Genomic DNA, 20,608 nt, shown 5'->3' with positions numbered 1-20,608 from the left:
ATTTGTGAATGTCGTAAGTCTATGATGATAGGGTGGAGTTGTGAATGTTGTAAGTCTATGATGATAGGGTGGAGTTGTGAATGTCGTAAGTCTATGATGATAAGGTGGAGTTGTGAATGTTGTAAGTCTATGATGATAAGGTGGAGTAAATGTTGTGAATGTAGAGTCTATGATAAGTCGTAAGTCTATGATGATAGGGTGGAGTTGTGAATGTTGTAAGTCTATGATGATAGGGTGGAGTTGTGAATGTCGTAAGTCTATGATGATAAGGTGGAGTTGTGAATGGAGTTGTAAGTCGTAGTCTATGATAGGGTGAATAGGGTTTGTGAATGTCGTGAAGTCTATGATGATAGGGTGGAAGAATGTCGTGAAGTCTATGATGATAGGGTGGAGTTGTGAATGTTGTAAGTCTATGATGATATGGAGTTGTGAATGTCGTAAGGATGATAGGGGAGTGAATGTCGTAAGTCTATGATGATAGGGTGGAGATTGTGAATGTCGTAAGTCTCTATGATGATATAGTCTGTGAATGTTGTGTTGTAAGTCTATGATGAGGTGGATGTGAGAATGTAAGTCTGATGATATGATATGGTAAGTCTATGATGATAGGGTTGTGAATGTGAAGTAAGTCTATGATAATAGTGAAGGTGGAGTCTAAGTCTATGATGATAGGGTGGAGTTGTGAATGTGTAAGTCTATGATATTAAAAGCGTGGAATTGGTGTTCATGATGAGAGGTGGAGTTGTGAATGTCGTAAGTCTATGATGATAGGGTGGAGTTGTGAATGTCGTAAGTCTATGATGATAGGGTGGAGTTGTGAATGTCGTAAGTCTATGATGATAGGGTGGAGTTGTGAATGTCATGTCTATGATGATGATAGAGATTGGAGTTATTGAATGTAAATAAAGTATATGATGATAGGGTGGAGTTGAAGTCTATGATGATAGGGTGGAGTTGTGAATGTATTGAATGTTGAAGTCTATGATGATATGGAGGTGGAGTTGTGAATGTTGTAAGTCTATGATGATAGGGTGGAGTTGTGAATGTCGTAAGTCTATGATGATAGGGTGGAGTTGTGAATGTTGTAAGTCTATGATGATAGGGTGGAGTTGTGAATGTTGTAAGTCTATGATGATAGGGTGGAGTTGTGAATGTTGTAAGTCTATGATGATAGGGTGGAGTTGTGAATGTCTATGATGATAAGGTGGAGAATGTTGTAAGTCTATGATGATAGTAGGTGGAGTTGTGAATGTGTAGTAAGTCTATGATGATATAGTGGTGGATGTTGTGAAGTCTATGTGATAGTTGTGAAGAAGTAAAGTCTATGATGAGGGTGATATCATGATAGGGTGGAATTGTGAATGTCGTAAGTCTATGATGATAGGGTAGAATTTGAATGTCATAAGTCTATGATGATAGGGTGGAATTGTGAATGTCGTAAGTCTATGATGATAGGGTGGAGTTCATGAATGGTGTGAATGTAGGAGGTGGGTGTAGAAGTCTATGATGATAGGGTAGAATTTTGAATGTCGTAAGTCTATGATGATAGGGTGGAGTTGTGAATGTCGTAAGTATATGATGATAAGGTGGAGTTGTGAATGTCGTAAGTCTATGATAATAGGGTAGAATTTTGAATGTCATAAGTCTATGACGACAAGGTGGAATTGTGGATGGAATTACGATCCTTGTTTGTCTGTGATGGTGAGATCGAGGTACGCACATCTTGATTCGGTCATAATGTTTGTTTGTTTGTTGTTTTAACACAACACTCCACTGTTTTCCAACTGCATGACGTCAGTCTGCAAATAATTTAGTCTATCATGAAGAGATTGTGCTATGAGCATTGTCAGTCTGGACTAGGAGTAGCCAAGTGGTTCAAGCTTCTGCCTATCATTCGAACAAGTTTATTTTTCCCACAAGAGTACAAAATGCGAAGCCAGTGTCTTGTGTCATCTTCTTAATGAATTCCAATTAAAATCTATTAATTAATATTAAAATTCCATCAGTGTACAATAGATTTTTCAGCATACTGTTCGTTATAATAGAGTTCATGTATTATAGTATTATATATTACAAAGAAGATGGATTTATTATTAAGATCATCTAAAGATCTGTGTCTTGTTATTATTTCATCCTTGTAAATGTACCACAGACAGCGCCAGTGATGCTTAATGTGATCTGTTGTTGAAAGTAGTATACATTCTTATGGGTACTTCTGGGAAAATGAAATTTTGTAAAATGTGTCACATCAACAGGAATTATAGTGGAGACATATTTCCTTGTGTATGAGCTGAGGAACTGGGGGGAGGGAGGGGGCGGAATGGTATGCTATTGTATAACTCCCACACAACACATTTTCCCACACACTGCCTGGAGACAGCTAGATAGATCACAGAGAGGAAGTAGGAAGTGGGTTTTTAACAACAAAACATGGGATGCATTCCTAACTGATGGAACATCAGCATGTTGGTGTTAAAGTATATAGGCACAAAACTGTGTTGTGAATCAGTTCAAATGGAACACAAAGTGTATTTGTATCATTTTTAAGATATTAAATCTGTTCACTGAATTGTAGTAGTATGTGCAAAGTAAAAACTTACAGGTGTGCCCAAAAAATATTAATATCTAAGCCCAGATGGATTTGGTTTGCCAGTACCATACCAGTGATCAGGAATTTCGCCAAGGTCAAGGTCATTTCAGACTTTCTACCCACATTGAGGCTGACTTACAGTAATATAAGTGAATACTCTTCAAAGAGGCATTAAAGGAAAATGCTTATTCACTGTTGATTAAAAGTGAAAACATGGGTGAAGACATGAATCTTTTCTTTCATTACAAACTATAAAGAAGTTCTTTTCTGTAAAAGTTTCTATTCCTCTACAATGTAAATGCCAATTAAGATCAAAACCAGAAGCAAGGACAGACAGTTTTAGTACCAGGAGGAGAGGAATCTGCAGCCACGACTGGAGTCTGAGTTTGCACGTAGACACATTCCCCGGAACATAGCGACTCCTTTGTGGAGTGTGGGAACTTACACATACAGAAGTGGGCACATGCATACAGGATATACTCATATATCTGCTGGTGCAGGATGTGACAAGTGTCTTGTCTAACATCGCAGTGTGTAGGACATCAAGGATCTATGCAGTAGTATTATATTACTTAGAATAGTGTACACAGTGTACACAGTACATTAGTTGCATAATGCTTGATATCTTGTGATTGCAGTAATACACAATAACTATAGTTCATAGTCAAACGTGTAGGCTCCAGCAGCCAGCATTGTTGATGACAGGCAGACACCATTGTTGATGACAGGCAGACACCATTGTTGATGACCCACAGACCCCATTGTTGATGACAGGCAGACACCATTGTTGATGGCACACAGATGCCATTGTTGATGACACACAGACACCATTGTTGATGACACACAAACACCATTGTTGATGACACACAGACACCATTGTTGATGACACACAGACACCATTGTTGATGACACACAGACACCATTGTTGATGACACACAGACACCATTGTTGATGACAGGCAGACACCATTGTTGATGGCACACAGACACCATTGTTGATGGCACACAGATGCCATTGTTGATGGCACACAGACACCATTGTTGATGACACACAGACACCATTGTTGATGACACACAGACACCATTGTTGATGACACACAGACACCATTGTTGATGGCAGGCAGACACCATTGTTGATGGCACACAGATGCCATTGTTGATGACACACAGACACCATTGTTGATGACACACAGACACCATTGTTGACACACAGACACCATTGTTGATGACACACAGACACCATTGTTGATGACACACAGACACCATTGTTGATGACACAATGTTTTGATGTTACCCTGTTATTGTTGACTGATTATAAATTAATAGCCACACAATAGAATATCTGTATATCATGAGGTACCTATGTCAATGGATCCAGGCTTGAATAACTACATCCTCAGACACCCATGCTTGTTCTGGGAGAGGACTAATGGAGCTGGTGGTTCATTTGGCTCTACCACTGAACCTGATCACATCCAACTTAAAGGGAATGTGGTTTATAGATACACAGCAATACGATTACATTCCACAAAATTAACAGTGACTGAGTATGGTTTTACACCACATTTAGCAATATTCTACCAATATCACAGTGGGAGACTCCAGAAATGGGCTTCACACATTGTGATGAAAATATTTCATGAGTAATTGTTAGTTACAATCGTGACAGGCTATGTACAATATACACGACCTTCAGGCAGCCATCACTGCTAGTTTGTCCACTTGACATCAGTTAAACAAGCAGCCAGTCACACAAACATCCATGTTGCCATTGCTAAGATTGTTTAAATTGTCCAACTTCCAATTCACCCTGTTTTGTAGATAAAAACATATCACCAGTGTGCATTCCAATCACAGTCTACTTAAACGACTTGAGAAAATCCACTATGTATAACTCCCATCTATCCACTATTTCAATATTAAAAAAAGAAAACAGAAAGCAAATCATTGGAAAAGAAAGTTTTATGGAATACATCATCAAATATATTCAATTCTTTCCAAAATCCAGGTCATTTTGTGGCATGAATAACATACAAACTGAAATATGCCTCAATTATATTAATATTATTAAATCCTCAAATACATTGTTTGTCCATTTTATTCAACAGTGTATAGCTATGATTGGATGGAGCATTACTGTTATTTTTATCCTGTGCTTGGTAATAATGGTATTGAACAAGTAGTGCTCTGTTTGGTGGCAGTATGGGTATCCATGGTAAACTGTAGCATGGTATCTCAGTGGGCTAGCACTACAAACCCGGCTTCCGTCAAGGGCCCCGTTTCAAAAAGCTCTCGTAAGCCTAAGATCTCGTAACTTTTCTCGTAGCATTCATACATCCTATGTTACAGTATAGGAACGACATCTTAGACCTTAGGCTTAAAAGAGCTTTGTGAAACGGGGCCCAGGCTACAAGCAGCTATATGTGTAGGCACGTCACCTGTGTAAGTGTAATAATCTTGAATACAGTTGTGACTGGGCATGGAGTCATACGAATGATGACATCCTTACAATGTCATCTTGCTGACAAGGGATAGTCTCTTGGGTCATGTGGACAAGGCGTCCATCCTTAGATCAAAAGCTCCATGGTTTGAATCCAAGCATGGGACACAGAACTTCTGTGTCAAAACAGTATTAAAGCCCATTTAACTTCACCTCCTATTTATTACTGAGCAGTGAGAGTAAGAGTTGTCTACAGTGGGGCACTATAGAGGAACTAATATATGTGTTTATGTGGACCTAAATTCACAGTTTCCACCCTCAGTGACATTAGGGACTGACCATTTGTTATTGGGGGAGGGGTGCTGGGATCACCATGGAGACAGGAGAGTTTTTAGCTAAAGATACAGAAGCATCATTTATATCAAAACTATAATATTTATACTTTAAATCACCTAGCAACAATGTAAGTTTTGTGGCAGATAAATTCTGTTCTTTTCAACAGAGCAAATAATCTAATGTAATAGTATGATATTTAAAAGCATTTTCTCAGACAATTATTTTCTTTTTTGTTAAGATCAGACTCCCAGCTTCCCCATGAAATATCCAGTGGTCATTCCCTAATGTAACTAATGTCCTGTAAGTGGAGTAAAGCACATCAGTAACTATGTTCCTTTCTTCCAGATAAAACCTGGTTATTGGGATGTTTTTACCTTTGTTTGTATGTTTCAGCTCATAACTCCAAAGTTCCCAGTGGTTGTGAAAATAGGCCATGCCCACTCAGGCCTAGGAAAGGTGAGATTAAACAAATGATCTTGTCCTCAGAATTCGTTTCTTTTCATCTAACTTCTCTTAAACTTTGAAAGGTGAAAATAACACTATATCAGTTATTGGTAATTGGTTGTTTTTATCTGTTAACTGTTAATTTGGTATCAAAAAGGATCCTTGGGAATATAAATATTTGAAGGTATGGTGTAAACTTTGAAATCAAGTTTTTGAGTACATTGTGTCATGTTAGTGCTTAAACAGAATAAAACACTCTCAGTTCATACTCTTTAATATTTAATTATTTCATATGATAAATCAATTGTTAATATATTATAGTACTCATCTTTTGCAAGGAATATTTTGAGTGTCCAACTGGAAAGAATACTCCTCTGCTTGGAGATGTTGTCATATGAATGGATTTAAAAGATTTTATTTGATTGACATGGCTTTAGTTTCATTTCAAATTATCTAGGCACCAGAATTCTCAGAGCAGAGTTACGTCCCTTTTGCCATGCCCGATATATATGACAGTAGGTTTGAATCCCAGACTGATCACGGTTTTAGGTCTCTGTGCAGCATCAGTGTATGAAATAAGGCCCATCCGACCGCCCGAGACGGTCTAGATTTCTGACGGACGGTCTAAATTTACAGGGAGCTAAAAAATTTAGATGTTCCATACATCTGAGTAAATTCACCTTATTTAGTCTGGTTATATCCATTTTTGGCTGGTAACATGTTGAAGTTACCAGCCCTGATGTCTGGCCGGATTTTCAGCTTATTTCATACACTGGCAGCATACACAGTTTTCCAAAAAGCGGTCATATTTAAAGTCTGCATCACTTAAAGCTTTATTCCCAAATCACTCTGAAATCCTGTAATGTGAATGAAATACTGTTTCAACTCAACACTCTCTCATTCATAAAAAAACAAATTTCTAAAAAATGTATGACACTATGAATATCTCAATATCAGTATCCAAAGTTGAAAAGTGCGGATATCAAAATAAAATCAAGGTTATTGTCTTACAACTGTAGTACTGACACTACCGAAGTCGATTGTGAAGATTAATGGGAAAAACTCTGTATACCGACTATTGATTGGAAGAGCAGCTCAATAAAGAATGTGTGGTAGAATCCAAAAATACCCAAATCAATAATCAATAATTATCAAATAATCATGTTTCTTTTGAGACATTGCTATAGATTTGTATCTGTGATGGTCAATGAGCAAAAGTTTTGAATTAATAAGAACATGTTATTATTTTATAACATGAATCAATCGCTCATTAACTATAGACAATGCTCATTTGTTCACAATGATTCAATCCTCTCCTTTACATATACCTGGTATTGAGCTGAATTTTTCTCTATTCTATTTCAAGTTTATCCTTTCATGACTGTATGATGTGCACAATGTGTATGAGAAATGTTTGGGAAGCATGCTTGAAAACCTTTTTTTGGTCTTTTTCTCAAATATTTGGTATGTCATTTTAATCCCTATTTCTGCAGTTTCTATTGGTACTTTGCTGTGAAATATTCCCAGGTTCTGGCTATAGATCAGCTGTGATAGGTTAATGCTGGTGGTAGGTTAATCCCTGTGTAGAATGTATAATAAAGTATGCACGGTTTATTGGTAACAAATTCTTTAATGTACTACTATGGCAGCATTCTGGTATAGATCCAAGTACCATTTTCAAGAAACCAAAGAATGCACAAATTCAGAAGGTTTTTTAACATTTGTTTTCATGCCATTCTTCTTCTTTAACTGTGTAAGCATCATAAACAAATCACAGCGTGACTTTTTCCACTCGTGTACAATAACTACAAGAATGAAATGAGGAACGATGTTTTTCAGGTTCCGTTGTCTGCGTGATCTGAATTTTTTAAAACTCTCTTGACTATTCATTCTTAAAAATTGATACTCAAATTAATATTCTATATATCCTTCCGATTTTCTTGGTAACTATCCTAAAAGTAAAAGTAACAAATATTGTCAGTGTCAATTTGAAGTTTATTTCTTTACCATAAAATGTTTTAAGAAAGATGCAATGATGCAGTGATGTTGAGAATATTATTTAAAAGGAAGCATTTTTTTAGCAAAATATTCTTTGTGTCAGTATCAGTTTGGTTTCTCTAGGGAAGAAAAAATATTATTCCCAAGATGAAAATGTGTTGGGTTTAAATGGCTGGATTTTGAGACTGAAACAAGCCATTTTCTATGACCCTTTAGTAATTCTGAAAGTTTGCCATCTTTCCTTTATGGGTAGTGGTCAGTTGTTACACCCATTGTGATTCTAGGTAAGAGCTTCTGACCACAGCAGCCTATACTTGCTATTAGAGGTTCACTGGATTGTCTGGTTCAGACTTCTTTACAGACCACCATCTTATAGCTGGAATATTGCTGATTTTAGCACTAAACAAAGAGAAAAAAACAAAAAAACTAAAAATAATTTTAGAATTTAAAAACCTAAGACATAATGGTGTTACTTGGGTATGTGACAGTTGTTCATCATTGGATACACTAGGGGGACACAAAAAGTTATTATGCAAAAGACTTGGAAGTAATTACTGCCATTATTGACAGCTGTCAGCCCCTCTGTTTAACCAATTACTGCTCTGTTATTGCCTAGGTGAAGATAGACTCTCCTCATTCGTTTCAAGATATAGCGAGTGTGGTGGCGGTGACTAAATCATATGCCACTACTGAACAGTTTATTGAAGGCAAATACGATATCCATGTTCAGAAAATTGGAAACAATTACAAAGCCTACTTGTAAGTTCTCTAGTGTGTGTTTTCCATGACTGTTTTTTATCACCACGAAATGTTATTGATGGAAGAATCAAGTGTCAATTCATAGCACTCAGATATGAAAAAAGTATGTTTTTAACAATTTTGACAATTGGCGAAAATTTGTCAAATTTAAAAAAAACTTTATTAATTTTTTCAAATTTTTCGATTATATAAACTTAAGTATAGAGACATGATAGGATGTTTGGTGCTTCCATCTTTCCTTTTTGATCCAATTGGTGCACCTTTGTGACAGAAGTTGTGCAGTACATTGTGGATGTGTGATGGGATAACACAGCCCTGTAATTTACGCCTTGTCATCAATTTCTGTAAATCTTAATTTCGTGAACCTCTCAAACCTTTAAAACAGGTCAATTTAAAACAAAACTTCATTTAAGAAATTTCCTTTTTGGTTTAATCCAATATTGAATATTATGACTTGTGTGAATTACAGGTCTGCTACTTCCAAAACGGCATCACATATCCCAAGAGCTTTTCCCAAGTTTTGCATGGGTGCATGGGATTTTATTTCATTATTTTGCCTTTTACATCCATATGCCTTCTCTCTGCTCAGGTTAGACTAGGCAGCCATTATGATTTTCAAGACATAGCAGGGGTGGTAGCTGTTACCTCCTGTTATTCCACAACAGAACCCTACATTGACAGCAAATACGACCTTCACATTCAGAAGATAGGCAATAAGTACAAGGCATTCATGTAAGTCCCATGACTGTTTGACCTAGTTACATGGTGAAAGGCCTGACCTTTATGTAACCTTGACCCTAAAGTGACCTTGTTTTGATATTAATGCACCATGTATGGGCTTTAACTGAAAGTGTATTTTGTTTATTGGTTATTTTTGCATGTAAGTACAGCATGGTTTCTTTTGATTTCAAAGCACAAATTGAGAGGGAAAATGATATTTATTAATTTGGAATCAGACAATGTAATCTATGTGCCTGTAGTTTTCAATACATTACAAAATCTGTCACCCTTTGTTAAAAGATATGGGATCAAACCAAATTGTTGGTCAAGGGGAATAACTCCATTGTAAATGAGAACAAACCAAGCTATGTTAAATATAAGTGAGTGAATGAGTTAATATTTAACGTCACATCGGCAATGTTTCAGCCATATCGTGAGGAGTCAAATATAAGTAGACCTACTTCCAGGTTGGATTTTGAATTAGTGATAGAAATTAATTCATCGTTTTGGGTTTTTTCATATTTCACTTAGATATGATATTAAGCAAAAATTATTCTCTTTAATGCGTATTTGTAGACTCTTTTGTCAGTTTCACCATAACATAATATATTTGTTTGTGCAAAGTATTTGAAAATTATTTAAAAATTCAGCATGATTTAGTTTAAACTTGATTTTTTTAAACTGGTACATGTCAGAGTTGATACTTTAAAGTTATGCTGGTAATAGTGCTATGTAAATAATCTGATCTTTATTACATCATGTATCTTTCAGAAATCTGAAACATTTTGTATTGGAAAAGTTTGTTTCTAGGAATTTGGTTTTTTTACATTTTCCTATGTTTAAATGTGTCATTTGGGTATTTTTATTACTATATGCAGACCAAGTATTGGTCAGTCCTTCATTCCTGGTCTGAAAGCTAAAGATGCATGATATTTATGACAAGGGTCAAGGTCGGGTCACCATTCTAGCTGCCTGTTAGTGGTGTCGTACCTGAATGCACTGTGTAGCAGTAGTTCACATAGCTTTGTTGGACAGATTACAGTCATCATTGTGGTGCCGCTAGACTAGAGGAAGTTGTTTGTCAGTCAAACACTTAGCTACCTGTACAAATGTTATTTACTACTGAAAACATTCACTATCCATCTGAATGGTTGATGGCTTGTCATGCTATTAGTTATTGTTGGGGTAGAAACATAACAAATTATCTGGTATTTGTGTGTTTGAACAAATTCTGGATGAAGTAATAGGTATAATAATATTTTGATGTTACCTGGATTCATGTTCAAGTTTCCCAGTTAGAATGGTTCAGATATTATTAAATGCATGCCGCCTCTGTAAGTGCTTGAACTTGACACAACATTTTGAAAGCTGATAATACCAGTTGGCTTTCATTCACTCCTGTCATTTAGGGATTCTGGGGCTGGAAATCTGGAGAAATCATCGGGCCCCAGTCTGCTATGTTTGTCTTTCTGTTTGGATCTCAGGGCAGAATAGATCCTCTGCCCCCTGTCCTTGTAACTGTGAGATCCTCTGGGCAGTATAAGTCCCCTGTATTGCTTGTCTTTCTATGGGATTCTTAGGGAAGACTAGTCCCCTTTCCTCTATGCTTGTCTTTCTATGGGATTCTTAGGGTAGACTAGGCCCCTGTCCTCTATGCTTGTCTATTTGTGGGATTCTTAGGGCAGACTAGGCCCCTGTCCTCTTTGCTTGTCTATTTGTGGGATTCTTATTTGTGGGTTTCTTAGGGCAGACTAGGCCCCTGTCCTCTTTGCTTGTCTATTTGTGGGATTCTTAGGGCAGACTAGGCCCCTGTCCTCTTTGCTTGTCTATTTGTGGGATTCTTAGGGCAGACTAGGCCCCTGTCCTCTTTGCTTGTCTATTTGTGGGATTCTTAGGGCAGAATAGGTCCCCTTTCCTCTATGCTCACCTCTCTGTGGGAGCCACAGGGCGGAATAGGTCCCCAAGTGTCCATGCTTGTCTTCCTATGGGTTCTTGGGAACACAGGCCCATGTGTTGGATTCTCCAGGGGCCTAATAGGCCCCACGGCATCCCATGTTTTGTACACTTTCATTTTCAGTCCAAATAAGCCCACAGCACCTCATGTTTTCCAATATTTTTGGATTTGGGGGCCAAATAAGCCCACAGCACCCCATGTATTCCAATCTTTTTGGATTCTGTGGCGAAGAAAAGGCCCCCAGTACCCGATGTTGTATGCAGACTAATGGATATATATTACATCATGTCATCTGCACGAGACTTAATATGAAGCAAGTACATGCAGAGTATATATTACCATACAGTTGACATACAACATGAATATGACACAGGATGAATGGTGGTTAACTGTGATGAGTTGCCTCCCCTTTACCAGTCAATGTTTAAACTGGAGTATAAAAAGTATATGTGATGTCATGTGATTGTGACATCATGGTAACCTATGACATCACAATTTATGTCAGGATTTCACTTCAACAATATGGCCTAGTGATCTCACAAAAGCAGTATCCCCTGTGGATTTGAAATGATAATTCTAGGTGTTATTAATGATATGACAAGGTTTTGGGAGATCAACAGTATCATTTACTATATTAAATTGTAAGGTGAATGTCATTATACAAATAAAGTGTGTAAGGGCTCTTTCTTGAGCAGAGGCAATAGTATATTGCTGCTGTTGTTTGTTGGTTTGTTTATGTGTGATGTCACTTCTCTGTTTCACAGTCGTTATGGTAATGCATCGTGACCATCATCAATCCTATTGTCCGTCTCTGTATTCATATCCCACTGCACATGTGTTTAATTCTTTATACATTGATGTGTTTGCATGATCTGCTGAGCCTCAATTCATGGCTTCTTTTTCCACCCTGATTGATTCACATGATCAATAATTCCTATGCCTCAATGTATTGAATAATAAATGTTATAACATAGATGTCATGACATATGATCATGTAATATCATTAGTGTAATGTCATAATGGTTACATTAATGTCTTCTGATATTTAGTGATGATGCCTTTACAATAATGTTTTGAATATTGTTCATAATTATAGGATATGTTTTCATGCTATTTGCTGTTTTTATGAAGTGTCAATTAATGTAGAAATGATTTGTAAAAGTTCAACAGAAACATATATATATATTATTGGAAGTATCACAAAATGTAAAAAAAAATGTTTCTACATTGTTTTATAATTTAACCCTAAAATATTTCCATCAATAACTCCACTGATAATTAGAGATTGAGGTAGCACGATAGAGAGTGTGTCTACTTGTCATCCAGTAGACATGGGTTTGAACCAGTGCCTCATAAACTGTTAAAGCCAATCTTTTGTAAACTTTTGCTTCAAGAGTGTTTATAACCAACCTGCCAATCTGGCTGACTCGCTGTCCCAGTATGTAGTGCAGAATCTACAGCTGTGATGGTTTCGCTGTGCCAAGTTCTGTTTTTCTGAACACCGCTGCCACTAAGCTAGTTGTTCCTGTCTTCAGGCGGAAGTCTATATCAGGGAACTGGAAGGCTAACACAGGATCAGCCATGTTAGAACAGATCGCCATGAACGAGAGGTGAGGGATGTATAATATAAAGGATATAACAAGTGCCAAGGGGTTTGATGGATATTGTTAACATGAGCAAGCAGTGGGTGTGCTACACCTGTAATTTTATACCTATAAATGTAACAGATAAATTTAGTAAAGCCTTTGCAACCTCCTACTTAAATATGTCTTCATTCTTCCACGGAGGGGTAAATGCAAGCTCTTGGGATATCTAAGGCTCCCTATATGATGCATAAGTTTTGTGTGTAGATTCAAGGCATGGTTACATTCATGCATATGTTCTTTTTGTAGATTCAAGTTATAGTTACATTCATGCATATGTTCTTTGTGTAGATTCAAGGCTGGGGTATATTTATGCATATGTTCTTTGAGTAGATTAAAATTATGGTTACATTAATGCATATGTCCACAGTATAGGTTCAAGGCTGGGGTTTATTCATGCATATGTTCTTTGTGTAGATTCAAATTATGGTTACATTAATGCATATGTCCACAGTGTAGGTTCAAGGCTGGGGTGTATTCATGCATATGTTCTTTGTGTGGATTCAAATTATGGTTACATTAATGCATATGTCCACAGTGTAGGTTCAAGGCTGGGGTGTATTCATGCATATGTTCTTTGTGTGGATTCAAATTATGGTTACATTAATGCATATGTCCACAGTGTAGGTTCAAGGCTGGGGTATATTCATGCATATGTTCTTTGTGTAGATTCAAATTATGGTTACATTAATGCATATGTCCACAGTGTAGGTTCAAGGCTGGGGTGTATTCATGCATATGTTCTTTGTGTGGATTCAAATTATGGTTACATTAATGCATATGTCCACAGTGTAGGTTCAAGGCTGGGGTGTATTCATGCATATGTTCTTTGTGTGGATTCAAATTATGGTTACATTAATGCATATGTCCACAGTGTTATAAGGTTCAAGGCTGGGGTGTATTCATGCATATGTTCTTTGTGTGGATTCAAATTATGGTTACATTAATGCATATGTCTACACATTATAAGGTTCAAGGCTGGGGTGTATTCATGCATATGTTCTTTGTGTGGATTCAAATTATGGTTACATTAATGCATATGTCCACAGTGTAGGTTCAAGGCTGGGGTGTATTCATGCATATGTTCTTTGTGTAGATTCAAATTATGGTTACATTAATGCATATGTCCACAGTATAGGTTCAAGGCTGGGGTGTATTCATGCATATGTTCTTTGTGTGGATTCAAATTATGGTTACATTAATGCATATGTCCACAGTATAGGTTCAAGGCTGGGGTGTATTCATGCATATGTTCTTTGTGTAGATTCAAATTATGGTTACATTAATGCATATGTCCACAGTGTTATAAGGTTCAAGGCTGGGGTGTATTCATGCATATATATTCTTTGTGTAGATTCAAATTATGGTTACATTAATGCATATGTCTACAGTGTTCTTAGGTTCAAGGCTGGGGTGTATTCATGCATATATTCTTTGTGTAGATTCAAATTATGGTTACATTAATGCATATGTCCACAGTATAGGTTCAAGGCTGGGGTGTATTCATGCATATATTCTTTTGTGTGGATTCAAATTATGGTTACATTAATGCATATGTCTACAGTGTAGGTTCAAGGCTGGGGTTTATTCATGCATATATTCTCTTTGTGTGGATTCAAATTATGGTTACATTAATGCATATGTCTACAGTGTTATAAGGTTCAAGGCTGGGGTATATTCATGCATATGTTCTTTGTGTGGATTCAAATTATGGTTACATTAATGCATATGTCCACAGTGTAGGTTCAAGGCTGGGGTGTATTCATGCATATGTTCTTTGTGTAGATTCAAATTATGGTTACATTAATGCATATGTCTACAGTGTTATAAGGTTCAAGGCTGGGGTATATTCATGCATATGTTCTTTGTGTAGATTCAAATTATGGTTACATTAATGCATATGTCCACAGTGTTATAAGGTTCAAGGCTGGGGTGTATTCATGCAAGTGTCCTCTGTGTAGATCAAGGCTTGGTAGATGAATGTGTATGTTTCTTGTGTAGATTCAAGTTATGGGCCGATGAATGTGTATGTTTCTTGTGTAGATTCAAGTTATGGGCAGATGAATGTGTATGTTTCTTGTGTAGATTCAAGTTATGGGCAGATGAATGTGTATGTTTCTTGTGTAGGTTCAAGTTATGGGCAGATAGATGTGTATGTTTCTTGTGTAGATTCAAGTTATGGGTAGATGAATGTGTAGGTTTCTCTGTGTAGGTTCAAGTTATGGGTAGATGAATGTGTATGTTTCTTGTGTAGATTCAAGTTATGGGCGATGAATGTGTATGTTTCTTGTGTAGGTTCAAGTTATGGGCCGATGAATGTGTATGTTTCTTGTGTAGATTCAAGTTATGGGTAGATGAATGTGTATGTTTCTTGTGTAGGTTCAAGTTATGGGCAGATGAAAGTGTATGTTTCTTGTGTAGGTTCAAGTTATGGGCAGATGAATGTGTATGTTTCTTGTGTAGATTCAAGTTATGGGCCGATGAATGTGTATGTTTCTTGTGTAGATTCAAGTTATGGGCAGATGAATGTGTATGTTTCTTGTGTAGATTCAAGTTATGGGCAGATGAATGTGTATGTTTCTTGTGTAGATTCAAGTTATGGGCAGATGAATGTGTATGTTTCTTGTGTAGAGTTCAAGTTATGGGCCGATGAATGTGTATGTTTCTTGTGTAGATTCAAGTTATGGGCGATGAATGTGTATGTTTCTTGTGTAGATTCAAGTTATGGGCCGATGAATGTGTATGTTTCTTGTGTAGATTCAAGTTGTGGGTAGATGAATGTGTATGTTTCTTGTGTAGATTCAAGTTATGGGCAGATGAATGTGTATATTCAAATTATGGTTACGTTAATGCATATGTCTACAGTATTATAAGGTTCAAGGCTGGGGTTTATTCATGCATATGTTCTTTGAGTAGATTCAAATTATGGTTACATTAATGCATATGTCCACAGTGTAGGTTCAAGGCTGGGGTGTATTCATGCATATGTTCTTTGTGTAGATTCAAATTATGGTTACATTAATGCATATGTCTACAGTGTTCTAAGGTTCAAGGCTGGGGTTTATTCATGCAAGTGTCCTCTGTGTAGATCAAGGCTTGGTAGATGAATGTGTATGTTTCTTGTGTAGATTCAAGTTATGGGCCGATGAATGTGTATGTTTCTTGTGTAGATTCAAGTTATGGGCAGATGAATGTGTATGTTTCTTGTGTAGATTCAAGTTATGGGTAGATGAATGTGTATGTTTCTTGTGTAGATTCAAGTTATGGGCCGATGAATGTGTATGTTTCTTGTGTAGATTCAAGTTATGGGCAGATGAATGTGTATGTTTCTTGTGTAGATTCAAGTTATGGGCCGATGAATGTGTATGTTTCTTGTGTAGATTCAAGTTGTGGGTAGATGAATGTGTATGTTTCTTGTGTAGATTCAAGTTATGGGCAGATGAATGTGTATATTCAAATTATGGTTACATTAATGCATATGTCCACAGTATTATAAGGTTCAAGGCTGGGGTTTATTCATGCATATGTTCTTTGTGTAGATTCAAATTATGGTTACATTAATGCATATGTCTACAGTGTTATAAGGTTCAAGGCTGGGGTTTATTCATGCATATGTTCTTTGTGTAGATTCAAATTATGGTTACATTAATGCATATGTCTACAGTGTTATAAGGTTCAAGGCTGGGGTATATTCATGCAAGTGTTCTCTGTGTAGATCAAGGCTTGGTAGATGAATGTGTATGTTTCTTGTGTAGATTCAAGTTATGGGCCGATGAATGTGTATGTTTCTTGTGTAGATTCAAGTTATGGGCAGATAAATGTGTATGTTTCTTGTGTAGATTCAAGTTATGGGTAGATGAATGTGTATGTTTCTTGTGTAGGTTCAAGCTATGGGCCGATGAATGTGTATGTTTCTTGTGTAGATTCAAGTTATGGGCAGATGAATGTGTATGTTTCTTGTGTAGATTCAAGTTATGGGCAGATGAATGTGTATGTTTCTTTGTGTAGGTTCAAGTTATGGGCAGATAGATGTGTATGTTTCTTGTGTAGATTCAAGTTATGGGTAGATGAATGTGTAGGTTTCTTGTGTAGGTTCAAGTTATGGGCAGATGAATGTGTATGTTTCTTGTGTAGATTCAAGTTATGGGCCGATGAATGTGTATGTTTCTTGTGTAGGTTCAAGTTATGGGCGATGAATGTGTATGTTTCTTGTGTAGATTCAAGCTATGGGTAGATGAATGTGTATGTTTCTTGTGTAGGTTCAAGTTATGGGCAGATGAAGGTGTATGTTTCTTGTGTAGGTTCAAGTTATGGGCAGATGAATGTGTATGTTTCTTGTGTAGATTCAAGTTATGGGCGATGAATGTGTATGTTTCTTGTGTAGATTCAAGTTATGGGCGATGAATGTGTATGTTTCTTGTGTAGATTCAAGTTATGGGCAGATGAAGGTGTATGTTTCTTGTGTAGATTCAAGTTATGGGTAGATGAATGTGTATGTTTCTTGTGTAGGTTCAAGTTATGGGCCGATGAATGTGTATGTTTCTTGTGTAGATTCAAGTTATGGGCGATGAATGTGTATGTTTCTTGTGTAGATTCAAGTTATGGGCGATGAATGTGTATGTTTCTTGTGTAGATTCAAGTTGTGGGTAGATGAATGTGTATGTTTCTTGTGTAGATTCAAGTTATGGGCAGATGAATGTGTATATTCAAATTATGGTTACATTAATGCATATGTCTACAGTATTATAAGGTTCAAGGCTGGGGTTTATTCATGCATATGTTCTTTGTGTAGATTCAAATTATGGTTACATTAATGCATATGTCTACAGTGTTATAAGGTTCAAGGCTGGGGTTTATTCATGCATATGTTCTTTGTGTAGATTCAAATTATGGTTACATTAATGCATATGTCTACAGTGTTATAAGGTTCAAGGCTGGGGTATATTCATGCAAGTGTCCTCTGTGTAGATCAAGGCTTGGTAGATGAATGTGTATGTTTCTTGTGTAGATTCAAGTTATGGGCGATGAATGTGTATGTTTCTTGTGTAGATTCAAGTTATGGGCAGATGAATGTGTATGTTTCTTGTGTAGATTCAAGTTATGGGTAGATGAATGTGTATGTTTCTTGTGTAGGTTCAAGTTATGGCGATGAATGTGTATGTTTCTTGTGTAGATTCAAGTTATGGGCCGATGAATGTGTATGTTTCTTGTGTAGATTCAAGTTGTGGGTAGATGAATGTGTATGTTTCTTGTGTAGATTCAAGTTATGGGCAGATGAATGTGTATATTCAAATTATGGTTACATTAATGCATATGTCTACAGTATTATAAGGTTCAAGGCTGGGGTTTATTCATGCATATGTTCTTTGTGTAGATTCAAATTATGGTTACATTAATGCATATGTCTACAGTGTTATAAGGTTCAAGGCTGGGGGTTTATTCATGCATATGTTCTTTGTGTAGATTCAAATTATGGTTACATTAATGCATATGTCTACAGTGTTATAAGGTTCAAGGCTGGGGTATATTCATGCAAGTGTCCTCTGTGTAGATCAAGGCTTGGTAGATGAATGTGTATGTTTCTTGTGTAGATTCAAGTTATGGGCAGATGTATGTGTATGTTTCTTGTGTAGGTTCAAGTTATGGGCAGATGAATGTGTATGTTTCTTGTGTAGATTCAAGTTATGGGCAGATGAAGGTGTATGTTTCTTGTGTAGATTCAAGTTATGGGTAGATGAATGTGTATGTTTCTTGTGTAGGTTCAAGTTATGGGCCGATGAATGTGTATGTTTCTTGTGTAGATTCAAGTTATGGGCCGATGAATGTGTATGTTTCTTGTGTAGATTCAAGTTATGGGCCGATGAATGTGTATGTTTCTTGTGTAGATTCAAGTTGTGGGTAGATGAATGTGTATGTTTCTTGTGTAGATTCAAGTTATGGGCAGATGAATGTGTATATTCAAATTATGGTTACATTAATGCATATGTCTACAGTATTATAAGGTTCAAGGCTGGGGTTTATTCATGCATATGTTCTTTGTGTAGATTCAAATTATGGTTACATTAATGCATATGTCTACAGTGTTATAAGGTTCAAGGCTGGGGTTTATTCATGCATATGTTCTTTGTGTAGATTCAAATTATGGTTACATTAATGCATATGTCTACAGTGTTCTAAGGTTCAAGGCTGGGGTTTATTCATGCAAGTGTCCTCTGTGTAGATCAAGGCTTGGTAGATGAATGTGTATGTTTCTTGTGTAGATTCAAGTTATGGGCCGATGAATGTGTATGTTTCTTGTGTAGATTCAAGTTATGGGCAGATGAATGTGTATGTTTCTTGTGTAGATTCAAGTTATGGGTAGATGAATGTGTATGTTTATTGTGTAGGTTCAAGTTATGGGCCGATGAATGTGTATGTTTCTTGTGTAGATTCAAGTTATGGGCCGATGAATGTGTATGTTTCTTGTGTAGATTCAAGTTATGGGCCGATGAATGTGTATGTTTCTTGTGTAGATTCAAGTTGTGGGTAGATGAATGTGTATGTTTCTTGTGTAGATTCAAGTTATGGGCAGATGAATGTGTATATTCAAATTATGGTTACATTAATGCATATGTCTACAGTATTATAAGGTTCAAGGCTGGGGTTTATTCATGCATATGTTCTTTGTGTAGATTCAAATTATGGTTACATTAATGCATATGTCTACAGTGTTATAAGGTTCAAGGCTGGGGTTTATTCATGCATATGTTCTTTGTGTAGATTCAAATTATGGTTACATTAATGCATATGTCTACAGTGTTATAAGGTTCAAGGCTGGGGTATATTCATGCAAGTGTCCTCTGTGTAGATCAAGGCTTGGTAGATGAATGTGTATGTTTCTTGTGTAGATTCAAGTTATGGGCAGATGTATGTGTATGTTTCTTGTGTAGGTTCAAGTTATGGGCAGATGAATGTGTATGTTTCTTGTGTAGATTCAAGTTGTGGGTAGATGAATGTGTATGTTTCTTGTGTAGATTCAAGTTATGGGCAGATGAATGTGTATGTTTCTTGTGTAGATTCAAGTTATGGGCAGATGAATGTGTATGTTTCTTGTGTAGAGTTCAAGTTATGGGCAGATGAATGTGTATGTTTCTTGTGTAGATTCAAGTTATGGGTAGATGAATGTGTATGTTTCTTGTGTAGATTCAAGTTGTGGGTAGATGAATGTGTATGTTTCTTGTGTAGATTCAAGTTATGGGCCGATGAATGTGTATGTTTCTTGTGTAGATTCAAGTTATGGGCAGATGAATGTGTATGTTTGTTGTGTAGATTCAAGTTATGGGCCAATGAATGTGTATGTTTCTTGTGTAGATTCAAGTTATGGGCAGATGAATGTGTATGTTTCTTGTGTAGATTCAAGTTATGGGCCGATGAATGTGTATGTTTCTTGTGTAGATTCAAGTTATGGGCAGATGAATGTGTATGTTTCTTGTGTAGATTCAAGTTATGGGCCAATGAATGTGTATGTTTCTTGTGTAGAGTTCAAGTTATGAGCAGATGAATGTGTATGTTTCTTGTGTAGATTCAAGTTATGGGTAGATGAATGTGTATGTTTCTTGTGTAGATTCAAGTTATGGGTAGATGAATGTGTATGTTTCTTGTGTAGATTCAAGTTATGGGCCGATGAATGTGTATGTTTCTTGTGTAGATTCAAGTTGTGGGTAGATGAATGTGTATATGTTTCTT

General features: G+C 36.6%; 1 protein-coding gene across 1 annotated transcript in view; it reads left to right on the top strand.

Moving 5' to 3' along the window:
- Positions 1 to 20,608, top strand: part of LOC124258640 (synapsin-like) — a 125,893-nt gene that overhangs the window by 95,344 nt on the left and 9,941 nt on the right. The window contains 3 exon segments of the mRNA XM_046692710.1: positions 5,759 to 5,821; positions 9,156 to 9,298; positions 12,776 to 12,850. Of these exon segments, the coding sequence (XP_046548666.1) occupies positions 5,759 to 5,821; positions 9,156 to 9,298; positions 12,776 to 12,850 (281 nt within the window).

This window comes from Haliotis rubra, unplaced genomic scaffold, assembly GCF_003918875.1.
Source record: "Haliotis rubra isolate DU_JTF1 unplaced genomic scaffold, ASM391887v1 Scf7, whole genome shotgun sequence".
Taxonomy (NCBI): Eukaryota; Metazoa; Mollusca; class Gastropoda; order Lepetellida; family Haliotidae; genus Haliotis; species Haliotis rubra.
This window is presented reverse-complemented; position numbering and strand designations above follow the sequence as displayed.